This window comes from Notolepis coatsorum (assembly GCF_963971535.1).
Source record: "Notolepis coatsorum genome assembly, chromosome: 18".
Taxonomy (NCBI): Eukaryota; Metazoa; Chordata; class Actinopteri; order Aulopiformes; family Paralepididae; genus Notolepis; species Notolepis coatsorum.
Genome location: NC_140182.1, coordinates 99498839 through 99514525, shown reverse-complemented (window position 1 = coordinate 99514525; position 15687 = coordinate 99498839). Strand labels below are relative to the sequence as shown.

The 15687-nt window shown below is 45.9% G+C and overlaps 1 protein-coding gene across 1 annotated transcript in view; it reads right to left on the bottom strand.

Moving 5' to 3' along the window:
• kif21a (kinesin family member 21A) overlaps window positions 1–15687 on the bottom strand; it is a 130039-nt gene that overhangs the window by 4459 nt on the left and 109893 nt on the right. The window contains exons 28-31 of the mRNA XM_084334869.1: window positions 4925–5061; window positions 4071–4245; window positions 3258–3422; window positions 2425–2542 (exon numbers count right to left, since the gene is read on the bottom strand). Coding sequence (XP_084190995.1) covers window positions 2425–2542; window positions 3258–3422; window positions 4071–4245; window positions 4925–5061 — 595 coding nt within the window. The remainder of the gene's footprint in view (window positions 1–2424; window positions 2543–3257; window positions 3423–4070; window positions 4246–4924; window positions 5062–15687) is intronic.

Sequence of the window (15687 nt, the reverse complement as noted above, 5' to 3'; positions counted from 1 at the left end):
CATCTGTGTGGAAATGGTGGCCAATATAGGTGGCGGAAGCGCTTTGCGACCAATCAAAATGAGATTAGATTAATGTATTGTCATCATATATATATAGCTCGTGGCCACACACACACACGCGTGCAGTACTGTATAGTCTACATGCGTAATGAATGAACGCAGTAGGCTTATATTATTCGAATTACTTGTTTTATTAGGAGATCACAGATACTGCGCTGCCCTATACAGTCCACCAGTCCGCTCATGGTACGCCCAACTCTGGCGGCCTTAATATGTGTACTGTACGTATAGGGCAGAGCATGTAGTATCTACTAAATCCTAATTGTAGCTAAGGGGCTACACGACCTTGACTGTATTTAAAGGATAGGTTAGACCACTACTAAATATTAATTAGCCAGACATTAAATGTACACAAAATGGCGGACACTCTATTAACTGCGAGGGGACAGTGATACCAAGTTCAAATAATCACTTTAATATTAAAGTCAAACATACATATTATATAGCACAGATCTCCTGTTACTAAGATAATGTCAATGCAACAATGTCCGAGGTAAGTATAGTTCCTAAACTACTGGTACCAGACCGTTGGAGCTCTGAATGGAGGGAGCCGGAGTGAACAGCACGGGGGAAGCAAGAGAAGGATGGAGACGATATTCTCTGAAGTTCCTACTCCAGAGAGCTGCAGACCAACGTGGTATAATCCTGTCGTCGCTGGATAGGGGGTCTCATACGGACCTGGTTCCTGTATTCCAAACGCCCGATGGCAGGATTAATAGCTAATATTCCAAACGCCCGATGGCATGGTCACTAGCTAGTTAGCCCTTTTATGCTAAGGCTAACACGCATGTAGTCCGTAGTAGTTAGTTGAATCCAGAACGCCGCTGGGTTCAGCTAGAAGTCTCTCAACGTTACTTTCTTATTTGCCCGTCTGCAAATCTATAGAGATTGTTATTTACTTCACTTCGCTCAAACAAGTCACTCTGCTCTGCCAATGGTGGCTCGACAATATTATGGTTGTATCTAATTAGCCGTCCAGCGCTCTATCAAGATACGTTGCTTGCGGTCTGTTTACTGCTGCGCCAAAACGTTTGCTCTCTCTCTCACACTCTGCCCGGGCATGTTCTAAAACCCTGGGCATGCGCTCACGCTGTCTACAGGTGCATGCGCGCGTGCCTACGGCGGTAAGAATGGAACATATGCAAAGAGGCGAATGCTAAAATACTGTTAGGTAAATAGACGACGTGAAATATATATCTTATATACATAAACAATATATAAGGTATACAAAATAATAAACATGGACTTTATGTGTTAATCTGGACCTTCAGAACACTAATGAACAAGTAATTCGACTAATATAAGCTTACTGTTCATTCATTAGACATGTAGGCTATACTGTGTGCATGTGTGTGGCGCAACAAGACTTATGGAATATTAATGCAGTCTATTCCACGCGATTAGCTTTAGTTCTTATTTATGTATCCACTGTCATTTGCAGTGTTGGTGTAGTAGGCTACATAGTGTATTTCGATATCGGTTTTATTGATTAATGATATATTTGAAAGAATGCAGGTTATAGCTATATAGAACGACAAATGTCTGTTCCATTGTACCAATCAATGGGATATATTGCATGTTGGCTATAACCTGCATTCTTTCAAATGTATAATTAATAAATAAAACAGATATTTAACAAATAAGAAATACAAATGCCACAGAAGGCATTAAATAATTATTATTTTCAATAATTTCACAATAATTGCATAATTGTGTTTGAATATCTGAGTAATTAAGTAATTATACATTTGTCCAAAATAGCTGGTTAATCCAGCTGCCCTGTGATCAGATGAATCCATATTATTTATTTTTCCGACATCACATTTTTTAATCGTACAAATATTGTCATATTTATTTAAATGATGATTAATTAATTCCAAGGAGGCCTGTAGAGTTGACGTGAACGCAATCACCATGATTCCTCCCAAATAAAGCCCTTAAGAACACGGCGCACACCAATCTGTCCGAGTTACGACTGCTCTTCAGCGTTCCTACATCCTGCTCTTAGTTAAGACCGAATCGAGGAGAAGGGACCGTTGGTGAATCCAAAAATCGTCCCGAAAATTTCTTAAGTGGAGCTAGGACAAAACTTTGTCTGATCTTTTGTCTTAAGTCCGTTGGTGAATGAGACCCATTGTTATCCTGACATGACCATGAACATGGTCATTTACATTTACATTTACATTTAGTCATTTAGCTGACGCTTTTATCCAAAGCGACTGTTATGTATTACTTTCACATGGTGGAGGGATACTTACTGTCTGTGGTGCATATGAAAAGCAGCTTGCAGCGACTTACAAGTTCTGTACGACAAGTCATCAGGAAGGGCACAACTCTAACTCTATGGTCAGATATAATCCTTACCTTGATGTAGTGGTCCTTGGATCCAGTGATGACCAGGTCTTGACCATTTCCAGTCTGGTCTACGGTCAAACACATGACTGGACCAAGGTGACCTGTGAGTTTCCCAGTGGACGCAAACCTGACAAAGAGACGGAACCAAAAATCTATGACAAGAATATATAACTCCTCCCCTTTTCACCACTGGAACTAGTCCTGGCTTGGTCTATTACAACGACGAGGGTGGAATCAGGTCAAAACATTTTACTATTAATTTTCCATTGAATCTCTTTTTTTACATTTAGTTATATATAACATTTGCATAACTCTTGCTTAATAATAGAAAGGAGGAAATGCTGATATACACCAAGCTGTCACCTTGATAAACAAAGCTGCCACCTTGATAAACAATCAGCTCCTGTGTAAACTATCATTTAGAGTGTAATACAAGACATAGCACTTATCCAGGAACTTGTTATCATTTATCATTTACTACCTGGGAGGAAGTATCCATCAAAACAAAAATAACACAGACAAGGTTACAGTGATAGATCAAGGCTAGGATGCCTGCCAGTGGGATATCTGTCAAGAGTTTCAAAATGTGATCCTATGGCTATCCAACTATAAAGGAAGGCATCTCTGTCTGTATGACTGTCCTCCACATATCTCGAGAATCGTTCATCCGATCGACTTCACACTTGGCCTGTGTATTCACGAGGACCCGAGAGAGCGCAGTGTGGAGTGTGAAGTCGATCGGATGAGTGGTTCTTGAGAACCCTGCAAGCAATCGATCCATTCTGAATGGGCACGCGCTCAGAATGTTTATTATAACATTACAACGTGGCCGCTATACGTACCGCCTGAGGTCCCAGGCCCTGACGGAGTTGCCAGCGGCAGCGTACAGGACCGTCCCACTGGGATTGAGAGCTATCTGATTGATCTGGTTCTCTCCTGCCGGGATGGTAACCGTCCGGTTGGTGGTGGATGCGCAGACATCCCCCACATTCACCTGACCAGACGACCTGGAAAACACGGATACAAATAAACACAAAGAAAAGGAGAAAGATGCAAAAAGCAGCAAAGAGACTAGAGTGGAGGAAAAATGTCAAAATAGCAATAAGAAGAATAAGAAACCATCATGTAACCTAACCATACATACTCTGTTGCCCCTACAGTTTTTTCCCCTATGAATGCGCTCGATGAGTTTATATTCTAATTTCAACCCAACGTTTTCTACTGTTTCCTAATCTACAAGCTGAATAAATTCCCCACTGCATAAAACCTTTGCAGTCTATTTTTGCCATTTTCATTTTACAGTACATAGGTTTTTAGTTTCACTTTCGGCTTGGCAAAGCTGTAATGACCTCTTCCTGTGATAAGACAGGTAGAAAGCTTGTTAGCGTTCCGAGGGAGAAGTATAGACCAATCAGTTCAAAACACACGTCACCCCTGTGCCCGTGGCGTGCTTGAAAAACATGTGATATGCAATTCTTCAAAGACCCCTTTCTCCCTACTGTGCTCAGTAGTGCCATTTTGTGGTCAAAAGTTATAGAGCGTACCTTCAAGATGAAGTTCAGTCACAGAAGCTACAGTATATGAAACCTAACAAACTACGAACTGGTTTCCCCCCGCAGAGAATCCCAGAAGCTGTTCTCGGTTCCCACACTCACGTCAGCGTGCGGATGCACTTGGCCGAATCGCGGATGTCCCAGACCTTGATGTAGGAGGTGGAGACGGTGAAGACCAGGCTGGAGCTGTAGCGGACCGACACCACGTTGTTAGGGTGACCGGCCAGGGACATGATCTCCTGACCCGTCACAAGGTTCCACACCTTGCAGGTACGGTCTGGGTGAAGGGACACACGTTGGGAGTGAAAACCAGAAAGACTACATTCTAGATGACAGCGGCGCAGAGACAGAGTTTGTGCTCTGGATACATGGAAATATATCTTAAAAAGTGTACTTTAATAATCTCTCTTAAACATTTTTAAGAGTATGTTCAAGATTTTCTGATTTGTGTTTATTTTATTATATCGTATTATTTTATTTCTCTGAATATTGTAGTCTCTGCACTATTATAAATGAGGGCTACCCTTAATTGGTTTCCAAGGCTTAAATAAAGGTTTGAATGAATGCATATCAACAATGCTGTTTATTGCTATAATAATATGTTATTCCCTCACTAAAAGGATGTATTTACTGTACTGTATAGACTGTTTCAGTAGAATTATGTTGCTAGGCAACAGTTTGGACCCAAGTGTATTTTCTGTAAATTAAAAATGTCATCATCTCATGTACGTATGAAGGACGGGGTGAAGGAGGAGTGGAAGAAAGGGGAAGCTATACAGTATATAATGCTAATACATTTTTTCATACCCAGTTTAATCACCTGTACATTGTATATTACTATTGCACTTTACTGTTACATTTGCTCACATCCCTTTCGTTGTACTGCACTTATGTATAATGACAATACATTTGAATCTATTCTAATCTAATCTAATCGAATCCAAGTCCAGTCTAACCTTTGGAACCGGTGAAGAGAAGGTCGTCAGTGCAGTCCACACACAGGACGGCTTTGGTGTGGCCCGACGCCACATGGACACACTGCAGCGTGGCTGAACGACTGCCCTTGGAGGACGGGACGGGGTTAATGACCCCTCTGTGGAGAGGACACATGGGGACAGGGTTAAAGGGTTAATGACCCCTCTGTGGAGAGGACACATGGGGAAAGGGTTAAAGGGTTAAAGACCCCTCTGTGGAGAGGACACATGGGGAAAGGGTTAAAGGGTTAAAGACCCCTCTGTGGAGAGGACACACGGGGACAGGGTTAAAGGGTTAAAGGGTTAAAGGGTTAAAGACAGCTCTGGGGAGAGGACACACAGGGAAAGGGTTAAAGACAGCTCTGGGGAGAGGACACACAGGGAAAGGGTTAAAGACAGCTCTGGGGAGAGGACACACAGGGACAGGGTTAAAGACACCTGTGTGGAGAGGACACATGGGGAAAGGGTTAAAGACACCTGTGGAGAGGACACACAGGGAAAGGGTTAAAGACACCTGTGGAGAGGACACACAGGGAAAGGGTTAAAGACACCTGTGGAGAGGACACACAGGGAAAGGGTTAAAGACACCTCTGTAGAGAGGACACACAGGGAAAGGGTTAAAGACACCTGTGTGGAGAGGACACATGGGGAAAGGGTTAAAGACACCTCTGTAGAGAGGACACACAGGGAAAGGGTTAAAGACACCTGTGGAGAGGACACACAGGGAAAGGGTTAAAGACACCTATGGAGAGGACACACAGGGAAAGGGTTAAAGACACAAGACCACTGTCAATAGGTCAATGGAGATTAATTGTTGAATGATAAACTGAACGATCAAAGATATGATCACACACGCACAGTCAAAGTCGTGCAAAAGAAGTTTGTGCAAGTAGTTTGTTGGCCAGTTAGCAGCATACTGCAAATCAAAATAAGAAAGTGATGACTCTAAATAATATATAACATCACCAAAGTAATGACACCAAATTAAATGATGCGTCTGACGGGAACAGAAACCCTCTTAATATAGTGAAGAGAAACCAAGACACAGAACTACTCGTGTACCTCCAGCTCTTAAGATCTGGGCTCGCCCGCCCAACCAACCTACAATAGATTCACATGTGGTACACACTGAGACAGAGTCGAGACAGACGATCACTGGAACCCTGTGACCCGACATCATCTGGGAACGCAAGGTCAATAGCATCAAAGACATTCGGATCAATAGTAAATTGGCTGATAGTGTTACTGGACAGGACAGTATCTACTATACAACGGTGAGAGCCATCAATACCGGTGCCGTAATCAAAAGAAGACCGATGGCCCACTGCAGGTCCTGAGTCCTAACATCAATAATGACCTTTAGTGAGATGTCGACAGTAATGGAGTGGTGAATGAACACCTCGGCAAACCAATACAAAGCCTATAATTAAAGGACAGGATCGCTGAGAGGATACAGTTTGGGTTTAAAGACAGGCAGAGTCTTGACTAGCGAGCTGGACCCTGTTGTAGGATGTCAGTCTAGCAAGGTGGAATTGTAGCTACCATCTGATCATAGTAATTGACTAGTTAGCAGGGTAGAGTCCTTTCTCTACAGTACATACATACCCCCCTCCTTAGTTTGCCACAAAGCTAATGTAAAGTTAATGGGGCCGCGATACAAAGCACTAAAATATACTTTCAAACAAACATCTTTGCGTTTGGGTGCACTGTGGAGTAGGTTCAGCGTTTATATTGGAGCTTGTACAGACTGGAGCGTGGCCCCATTGACTCTGCACTCGTTTGGTGTCTAACTAGCAGGAGCTGCAAGTATCCAGTATGAAGAACAGTGTGGGTTGTGCTGAGGGAGGAACTCTACCGACCAACATCATCATCATCATCATCATCATCATCATCATCATCATCATCATCATCATCATCATCATCGCTGAGTAGGAAACAGGACCAACGGTCCATACTGTCAGTCAGGCCATGTGAGCGGATCGGAGCGTGAGCGGCGCGGGGCGCGGAGCGGGCGGTTTTGACGTGAGCGAGGAGTGGGTTTTAAAATGGGTCGGCGCGACGTCCGGAGCGAGAGTTCTCCTCCGCTCCAATCCACTCCAGGTCGCTCACAGTGGTTTAACACTGTTGATGTAATATACATGCAGTACAATGCCAAAGCAACAGATGGCGATGTACAAACATGAAGGCCATTTTCAACCAATGAGAAGGGTGAACCTGTGATATCCGGTTCAGGCTTTGTCACTGTAGAGACGCCCACACTCACTCCTGTTAGAAAAAGTATCGACGCCATTGTTGTTGACGTTAGCTTACATGCTAACGTTAATGGCAGCGACCATAGCATTGTGGCTCGGCTAGCCTATCATCGCTTAATAGGGCTAGTGAATGGATAAACAACGTTATTTAACATTGCAGAATGGGTACAATTACAATGCGGCTCAATACAAACAATTGTTAAGGGGCCCAGGGGGTGTAGACTGTTGTAGTTTGAGCTAATTTACACCATGCTCCAAAAAAAAAAAAAAATAATCTGCCGAGCGATCTGGCGCGGGGCTCGATTCAAGGTGAGCGGGGAGCGAGCGGAGAGCGACTTGGGGGCGGGGTCAACATGATCGATTAGCGGAGCGGACCAAGCTTTAAAGAGCGAAGAGCGGATTTCTCGGCCGCGCCGATCCGCTCACGTGGCCTGCTGTCAGTACGCTGGGGACTCATGTCAGAGGGAACTTTTATGTGATGCTCTGATCAAGAATGGATGTTCCCATCAGAATAACATCCGTCGGCGGCCAGGTGGTGCAGTGGGAAAGGCACTCACCACAAATGCTGGAGACGCTGGGTTCGCGTGTTCGATCCCAGCTCTCCACATTGTTTTCAGTTTGGCTGGTCGTCCGTACTAATACAAGTGGCAGTATTAGAGGGTGGGAAAGCTGATGGGTGGGTCCTGGGCGTTGTAAACAGAAAAATACTCCTACAGTTCGGTCGGGGCGCCTGCTCAGCGAAGGAAGGATCTGGAGGGAGGTAGTGTGACCTTCCACACGTTACACTCTCCCGGTGAGAATCTGCGCGGCCAGGCTGGCTGCCGGCTGGCTGCGCATGTGTCGGAGGATAGCATGTGACAGTCTACGGCCTCCCGGACCAACAGTAGGGGGGTGCGCAACAACCAGGAATGGGAGAAAAATCGGAAAAAGAGGAGGGGGGAAAAAGATTTAAAAAATAAATAAAAAAGAATAACATCCGTCTCACCAGACCCATTCTAACAGCTCTCCAGACATTTGCACCTCCCCCCCCCCCAATGAGCCTGGTTATGGCCAGGGAAGCTGTAATGATGTCTCCCCACCATGTCCCTTACTACAACTGTCTGCTGGTAATAGAAGCTGTTTATATCAGGAAGTGGACCCAGATCAGTTTCAGTTGACACAGTGAATCCAATCATCATCCAAAATGTGAAAGTCGAAACAGCGCCCTCAGCCACCTGGAGGGAAAGAACTCTTGTGTAAGAATGCTGTTTGATGACTATAGTTCAGTATTTAGCACCATAGTCTCTGCCAGACTCAACACGAAACTCAAGAATCTAGGACTCGACCCCAACCTGTGCAGCTGGATTCTGGACTTTCTGTCGGACGGTCGCCAGTTGGTGAGGATGGACCCAACACCTCAGCCCCTCTGACCCTCTACACAGGAGCACCACAGGGCTGTGTTCTGAGCCTCCTCCTCTATTCCCTGTACACTAGGGCTGGGCGATATGGCCTAAATATGATATCACGATATTTTCTGACCTTTCGGCGATACACGATACACATCACGATGTTTTTCTTTTTTTCCCCAAACAATTCATTATGAGGCTTACCAAGACAGTATTTGAGTTTGCAAGCTAACATTAAAGACTAAATAAAATACCCATGCATTTAGCATTTTTATATTATATATTAGATTTAGATTATTGGATTATTAGATTATATATTGCATATATTTAGCAATGAGATATTATATGATTTAGATATGAAATATGATTAATTGAAAATGGGGGACCCTGATGTAAACAAGACGAAAGACTTTCTCTGGTCTGCATCCCCTTAACAATTGTATGTATTGAGCTGTACTGTACCCATTCTGCAATATGTTAATAAAGTTTTAAATCAATCAATCAATCAATAAATAAATAGCATTTTAGCATTTTTATGAAACTACTGTATATTTGCATGTCTCTAAATGTTTTGATGAATTGAAAATGGAGGACCCTTATGTAAAAAAGCCGAAAGTCTTTTTCTGGTCTTCATCCCCCAGTCCACTGTTGTTGTATTGAGCTGTACTGTATTGTACCCATTCTGCAATCGTTAATAACGTTTTCATTCATTCGATCATTCAGCCGGCAACATAATAACTTTGATTGACAGTCGAGTCTGCCAATTACGTCACACCGATTGAACCCGCCCTGCTGTTCTTAGCACCAATCGGCAAGCTCTATGCGTTTTTTACTTCCGCAATTGATTTTGACGAGAGCTCAGCTCAACAACAACAACAGCTCCCTGCGGCCGACGAGTGATTACCAGCGCACCGCAGCATGACTAAACAAGCCATAATGATTTTATTGCAACGAATGTTATAATAAAAGCCTTTCCATACATCTGTCTGATTGAAAACTTTATTAACAGACCGCAGAATGGGCATGCACAACTCCGCACGGGCTGAGATATGAACAGTAACGCTTGCTATCTATGTCGTCATTGGACGTTGCTATGTTTGGGTAAATACGCTAATGTTATTGAACGTGTAACTATATAACGTTAATGCCACAAAACGAATGCCTTTGTTAATAATAATTAGTAACTTTGATGCAGTAGTTGTAATGTTGAATAATCACTCGGTTGGTTTAGTATAAACACTCTTTATTCAACATCAGGTATGGGTTGACTCCGAACACGACTGCATGCTTAGCCGGCTACTCCCGGGGTGGTCCTGCGCATGCTCCGTCCTGTTATAGGCTGACTCCTGTTACACAGGTATCATGCACAGCGTAATATAGTCCCTGATGTTACTAGACATAACATTACATCTTCCCTCCTTTGAGTAGCTTAACCTGAGGGAAGTAAACCAATTAAACTATCTAGCAGTCCATGGAACATGACTACAATATTAACCTTAGCTATTTTAATTAACATATTATACTTATTATTAATGTTAGTGAATGCTTTTAGAGTTTCTTTTCAAGCCCTGTCACATGAACCTGAACTAGACTCCCGGGTCGACTACCGGTTGCCCACATAGGTGCCGAGGATTATTCTGCCTCATTGGCTCCCTACGCACTCACTATACAGTCTTTCAGGTGAAAAAGTCTTTCAGATGTGATGGCTTTTTAACCACTCTGCCTCTCAACGTGGTGACCGTGGCTGGTGTCTGGATTGGTGTCACCGTCTCTAGCTGTCGTTCGTCTGCTTCCTCCTCGATTACCCCGTCTGCTTCCTCTTCCTCCTCATGCTCGGGCTGGGGAAGTGGTGAAGTCAGCAGACGCAGGTGTCGCCTGTTCCTGCGAAGAACACCGCCTCCGGTGCGGATGAGGTATGACCTTGGGGCACTGCATTTGTCCAGGACAGTGGCAGTTGTAGTCCACCCTTTTTGACTGTCAAGTTTGACAGCAACAGCGTCACCCGGCTTGAGTAGGGGCAATGGGCGGCTTGAGTGACGTCTGTCATAGTGGTGTTTGTAGGCAGCCTTGGCTCTGGAGTCTGCTGCCCTCACCAGTCTGATGTCTGGCCACCGGGGAATAAGCTTTTCCTCCAATATGGGTACAGGAGTACGTATCTGGCGGCCCAGCATCAATTGGGCTGGACTGTATCCTGTTGCCTGGATGGGAGTTGCTCTGTAGCTGAGAAGAGCGAGGGCTGGATCCTTCTGTTTCAGAATGTGTTTAGCCGTCCTCACTGCTCTCTCAGCAGCTCCATTTGCTTGTGGGAAATGTGGGCTCGTTGTGACATGGTGAAAGTCATAGTCCTTTTCAAACTGCTGAAACTGATGCCCACAGAACTGAGGCCCATTATCCGTCACCAGGGTCGTGGGACAGCCCCACCTTGCAAAGATGGCGCTGAGGCGAGACCTCACTGTGGCGCTTGTCATGTCTGGTAGGTAGACAAGGTCGATATACCTTGAGAAGTAGTCGACTACAACCAGGTAGTTTCTTTTGTCCACTTCGCAGATATCCGCAGCCACTCTTGACCAGGGTCTGTCGGGTAGAGGCGTTGGCATGAGCGGCTCTCTGTTCTGGGTGGGTTTTGTCACCTGGCACTGTTTGCAGTGTTCTATCCACTTCTGCAGGGCTTTACCGACGCCCGGCCACCAGACGCTCTGCTTGGCGCGTTCACGGCACTTCACAATGCCCATGTGGCCGTCGTGCAGTCGTTCCACTATTACTGCCCTCATGCATTTGGGAATAACGATTCTGTCGCCATAGATGAGCAGGTTGCGGCATACTGAAAGGGAATCTTTCACTGCGTAGTATGGCATGATGTTGCTTGGCACTTTGGATGCGTATCTTGGCCAGCCATTTCTCACAAACTGTATCACCGTCTGTAGCTCTGGGTCTTCTTTTGTGCGCTCTTTAACCTCATCCAGACGTGAACTTGACATTGGCCATGCTGCCTGTGTGGCTTCCTCTAGAGCCGCTATGTCGTCTGACAGCTCAACCGTCTCCAGGTGCAGCGCTGCAGAAGGATGCCTTGAGAGCGTGTCTGCTACTACAAGCAGTTTGCCTGGGACATACACCGCTTTCGCGTTGAATCGCATCATCCTCAGGAGCAGTCGTTGACAACGAAGTGGCACTGCATCAATGTCTTTGAGGTTGAAGAGTGGGACCAATGGCTTATGGTCTGTTTGAATGGTGAAGTTGTCCAGGCCGTATAGGTATTTGGAGAACTTTTCACATGCCCAGACTGCCGCCAGACACTCCTTCTCAATCTGAGCATATCTTGTCTCAGCATCTGTCAAGGTGCGAGAACAGTATGCGACTGGCAATAATTGTCCACTGTGATTTTGAAGGAGAACACCTCCTAATCCATAGCTGCTGGCGTCGGCACTTACAACTGTCGGCTTGCTGACATCATAGAAGGCTAATATGGGCGCCTCTGTCAACATCTGCTTGACTTTAGTGAAAGCCTTGTCTTGTGCCGGGCCCCACACCCATGCTGTGTCAGCTTTCAGTAGGTCATTGAGTGGGTGTGTGACATCTGCTAGGTTGGGCAGATAGCGTCCAAGATAGTGCACCATGCCCATGACCCGCTTCAGATCTGTGGTGTTTCCAGGGGGCTGGATGTTTCTTATGGCCTCCACTTTTCCCATGTCAGGCCTGACACCACGCTTGTCCACGATGTGGCCTAAAAACTGGACCTGTGACTGTCTCAGTTTGCATTTTTCTTCGTTGAGCTTCAATCCAGCATCGCTTAGCGTTTTCAGTACCGTCTTCAGGCGTTGGTCATGCACCTCTGTGGTTTCTCCATAGACTATTATGTCATCCATGAAGGCTGCTGCACCTGCGTGGTCCTTGAGAAGATTATTCATCTCCCTCTGAAATATTTCTGGAGCGCTGGATATACCAAACGGAAGGCGGTGGAAGAAATATCTTCCGAATGGCGTGATGAACGTTGTTAATTTGGCACAGTCCTTTTCCAGAGGAATTTGCCAAAATCCTGTAGCAGCGTCCAGCAGTGAGAACATGCTTGAACCGGCCAGCTTGGGGAGTATATCATCTAGAGTCGGTAAGATGTACTTCTCTCTCTGCACGGCTTCGTTGAGGCGATTTAGTCCCACACATATTCTCACTCGACCATTCTTTCGTGGCACAACCACCATCGGGGCACACCATTCAGTTGGTTCTGTTATTTCCTCAATAACTCCACATTTGACCATCCGCTGAAGCTCCTCCTTCACTTTAGGGAGTAAGGGTACAGAGACTCTGCGAGATGTGTGGACAGAGTAGGGTACTGCACCTTCCCTCAGTTTTATTTTCACTGGGGTTGTTTTTAAAAGTCCCACTGACTCGCTGGGTACCACTGCCTCACTGGGCACATTTGTCACATTTTCCATTCTCTGTATGAGACCCATGGCTACTGACACTTCTCTGCTCAGTAGGTTGTTGACTGTGGGACCTTCCACAACATGTATGTCGAAGCAGTACTCTGTCCCTTTGTGACAAGTGAATGTTTTGAACTTGCCTTTGTTAATTAGTCTGCCCCCTGGACCATCCAAAACAGTATGTGTATACACCAGCTTCGGCCTTGTCACCAATGCGTCATAGGTGTGTTGAGAAATAACACTGGTGTCAGCTCCACTGTCTATCTTAAACTCAACCTCACCTTCCCGGAGTTGCAGTTTTATTGGCCATGGCTTATTAGAGTCCTGCACAGTGATAGAGCCCAAGAAATAATAATCATCAGGTTCGGTTTGCTCTTCTGCATACACATCACTGACCTGTAGAGTGCGACACACAATAGCGTAGTGGCCCCTCTTACCGCACTTGCGACAGTCAGCACGTCTGGCTGCGCACATATCACTCTCGGCGTGCTGGTTGCCGCACCTGTCGCAGTTGCCTTGAGCTGCATGTCTTGTGCCTGCGTGCTGCTGCTGCCTGGGGGGTCTGTAGCTGCCTCTCCTCTCTGGTTGAAATGCGCCTCTCGGCCGCGCGGAGTAAGCTCGTCTTTGTGTGTGCGTCACCTCACACAACTCTGTGGCTCCACTCTGTTCGGAAATCTGTCCCTTGATCTGTTCCGACTGCCTGGCGTGTCTGCATGCCCTCTCTAGGTTTAAATCCGACATCATTTGAAGCTTTTGTGACAATTCTTTATCCAATACTCCTATAACGATTCTGTCCCTTACATTTTCATCTTTCACAGTTCCAAAACTGCACGTGCTCGCCAACTCGTGTAAACAGCGGATGTATTCCTCCATGCTTTCTCCGTGCTTCTGTGCACGCTGGTGGAACTTTGCTCGCTCGTGTATGACGTTAACTTTCGGCACAAAATATTTGTCCAGTTTGTCCAGCACAATTGCATATACTTTTTCATCTCCGTCGGCTGTATAAACGAAGGTCTTGACGATCGATTCGGCTTCACTTCCGAGCGCGTACAGCAGAGTGCACACTTGCACTTCTTCCTCCTCTTTGTCTAATTTGGTCGCAATTCTGTACCTGTGGAATCTGCGTTTCCATTCAGGCCACTGCTCCGGATGACTGAAGTCCAAACTGCTCGGCGGTGGGAACTTTGCCATGGTTGACTTCTGACACCATGTAATGTTGAATAATCACTCGGTTGGTTTAGTATAAACACTCTTTATTCAACATCAGGTATGGGTTGACTCCGAACACGACTGCATGCTTAGCCGGCTACTCCTGGGGTGGTCCTGCGCATGCTCCGTCCTGTTATAGGCTGACTCCTGTTACACAGGTATCATGCACAGCGTAATATAGTCCCTGATGTTACTAGACATAACATTACAGTAGTGTGTGTGGGGGCGGCGTTGTTCAAAAGTTTGAACGGGTGTGGACCAGATTGACGCGACACAATCCTCTTGGGCAAAACATCACGATATCCACAATACGTTAAAAAAGTGTATCGTTAATGAACTGTACCCGATATTTATATAATATCGTCATATCGCCCAGCCCTACTGTACACCCACAATTGCGTAGCCAAGCACAGTTCCAACATGGTGATTAAGTTTGCCGATGACACAACAGTCATAGGCCAGTCACCAATAATGATGAAACAGCCTATAGAAAAGAGGTCAACAACCTGGCACAATGGTGAACCTCACCTGGGACAAGGACACCGGCCAGGTGGTGAAGAAGGAACAACAACGCCTCTTTCACCTATTTCACCAAGAAATTCAGCATGGGGTCCCAGATCCTACAGGCTTCTACAGAGGCACGCCTGAGGGCATCCTGACTGGATGCATCACCGCCTGGTATGGAAACTTTTTTTGCCCTCAACCGCAAATCACTACAGACGGTCGTGCAAATGGCCCAGAACAGATCAGTGGATGTGAGTTTCCCTCCAAATGGCCCAGAACAGATCAGTGGATGTGAGCTTCCCTCCAAATGGCCCAGAACAGATCAGTGGATGTGAGTTTCCCTCCAAATGGCCCAGAACAGATCAGTGGATGTGAGCTTCCCTCCAAATGGCCCAGAACAGATCAGTGGATGTGAGCTTCCCTCCAAATGGCCCAGAACAGATCAGTGGATGTGAGCTTCCCTCCAAATGGCCCAGAACAGATCAGTGGATGTGAGTTTCCCTCCAAATGGCCCAGAACAGATCAGTGGATGTGAGCTTCCCTCCAAATGGCCCAGAACAGATCAGTGGATGTGAGCTTCCCTCCAAATGGCCCAGAACAGATCAGTGGATGTGAGCTTCCCTCCAAATGGCCCAGAACAGATCAGTGGATGTGAGCTTCCCTCCAAATGGCCCAGAACAGATCAGTGGATGTGAGCTTCCCTCCAAATGGCCCAGAACAGATCAGTGGATGTGAGCTTCCCTCCAAATGGCCCAGAACAGATCAGTGGATGTGAGTTTCCCTCCAAATGGCCCAGAACAGATCAGTGGATGTGAGCTTCCCTCCAAATGGCCCAGAACAGATCAGTGGATGTGAGCTTCCCTCCAAATGGCCCAGAACAGATCAGTGGATGTGAGCTTCCCTCCAAATGGCCCAGAACAGATCAGTGGATGTGAGTTTCCCTCCAAATGGCCCAGAACAGATCAGTGGATGTGAGC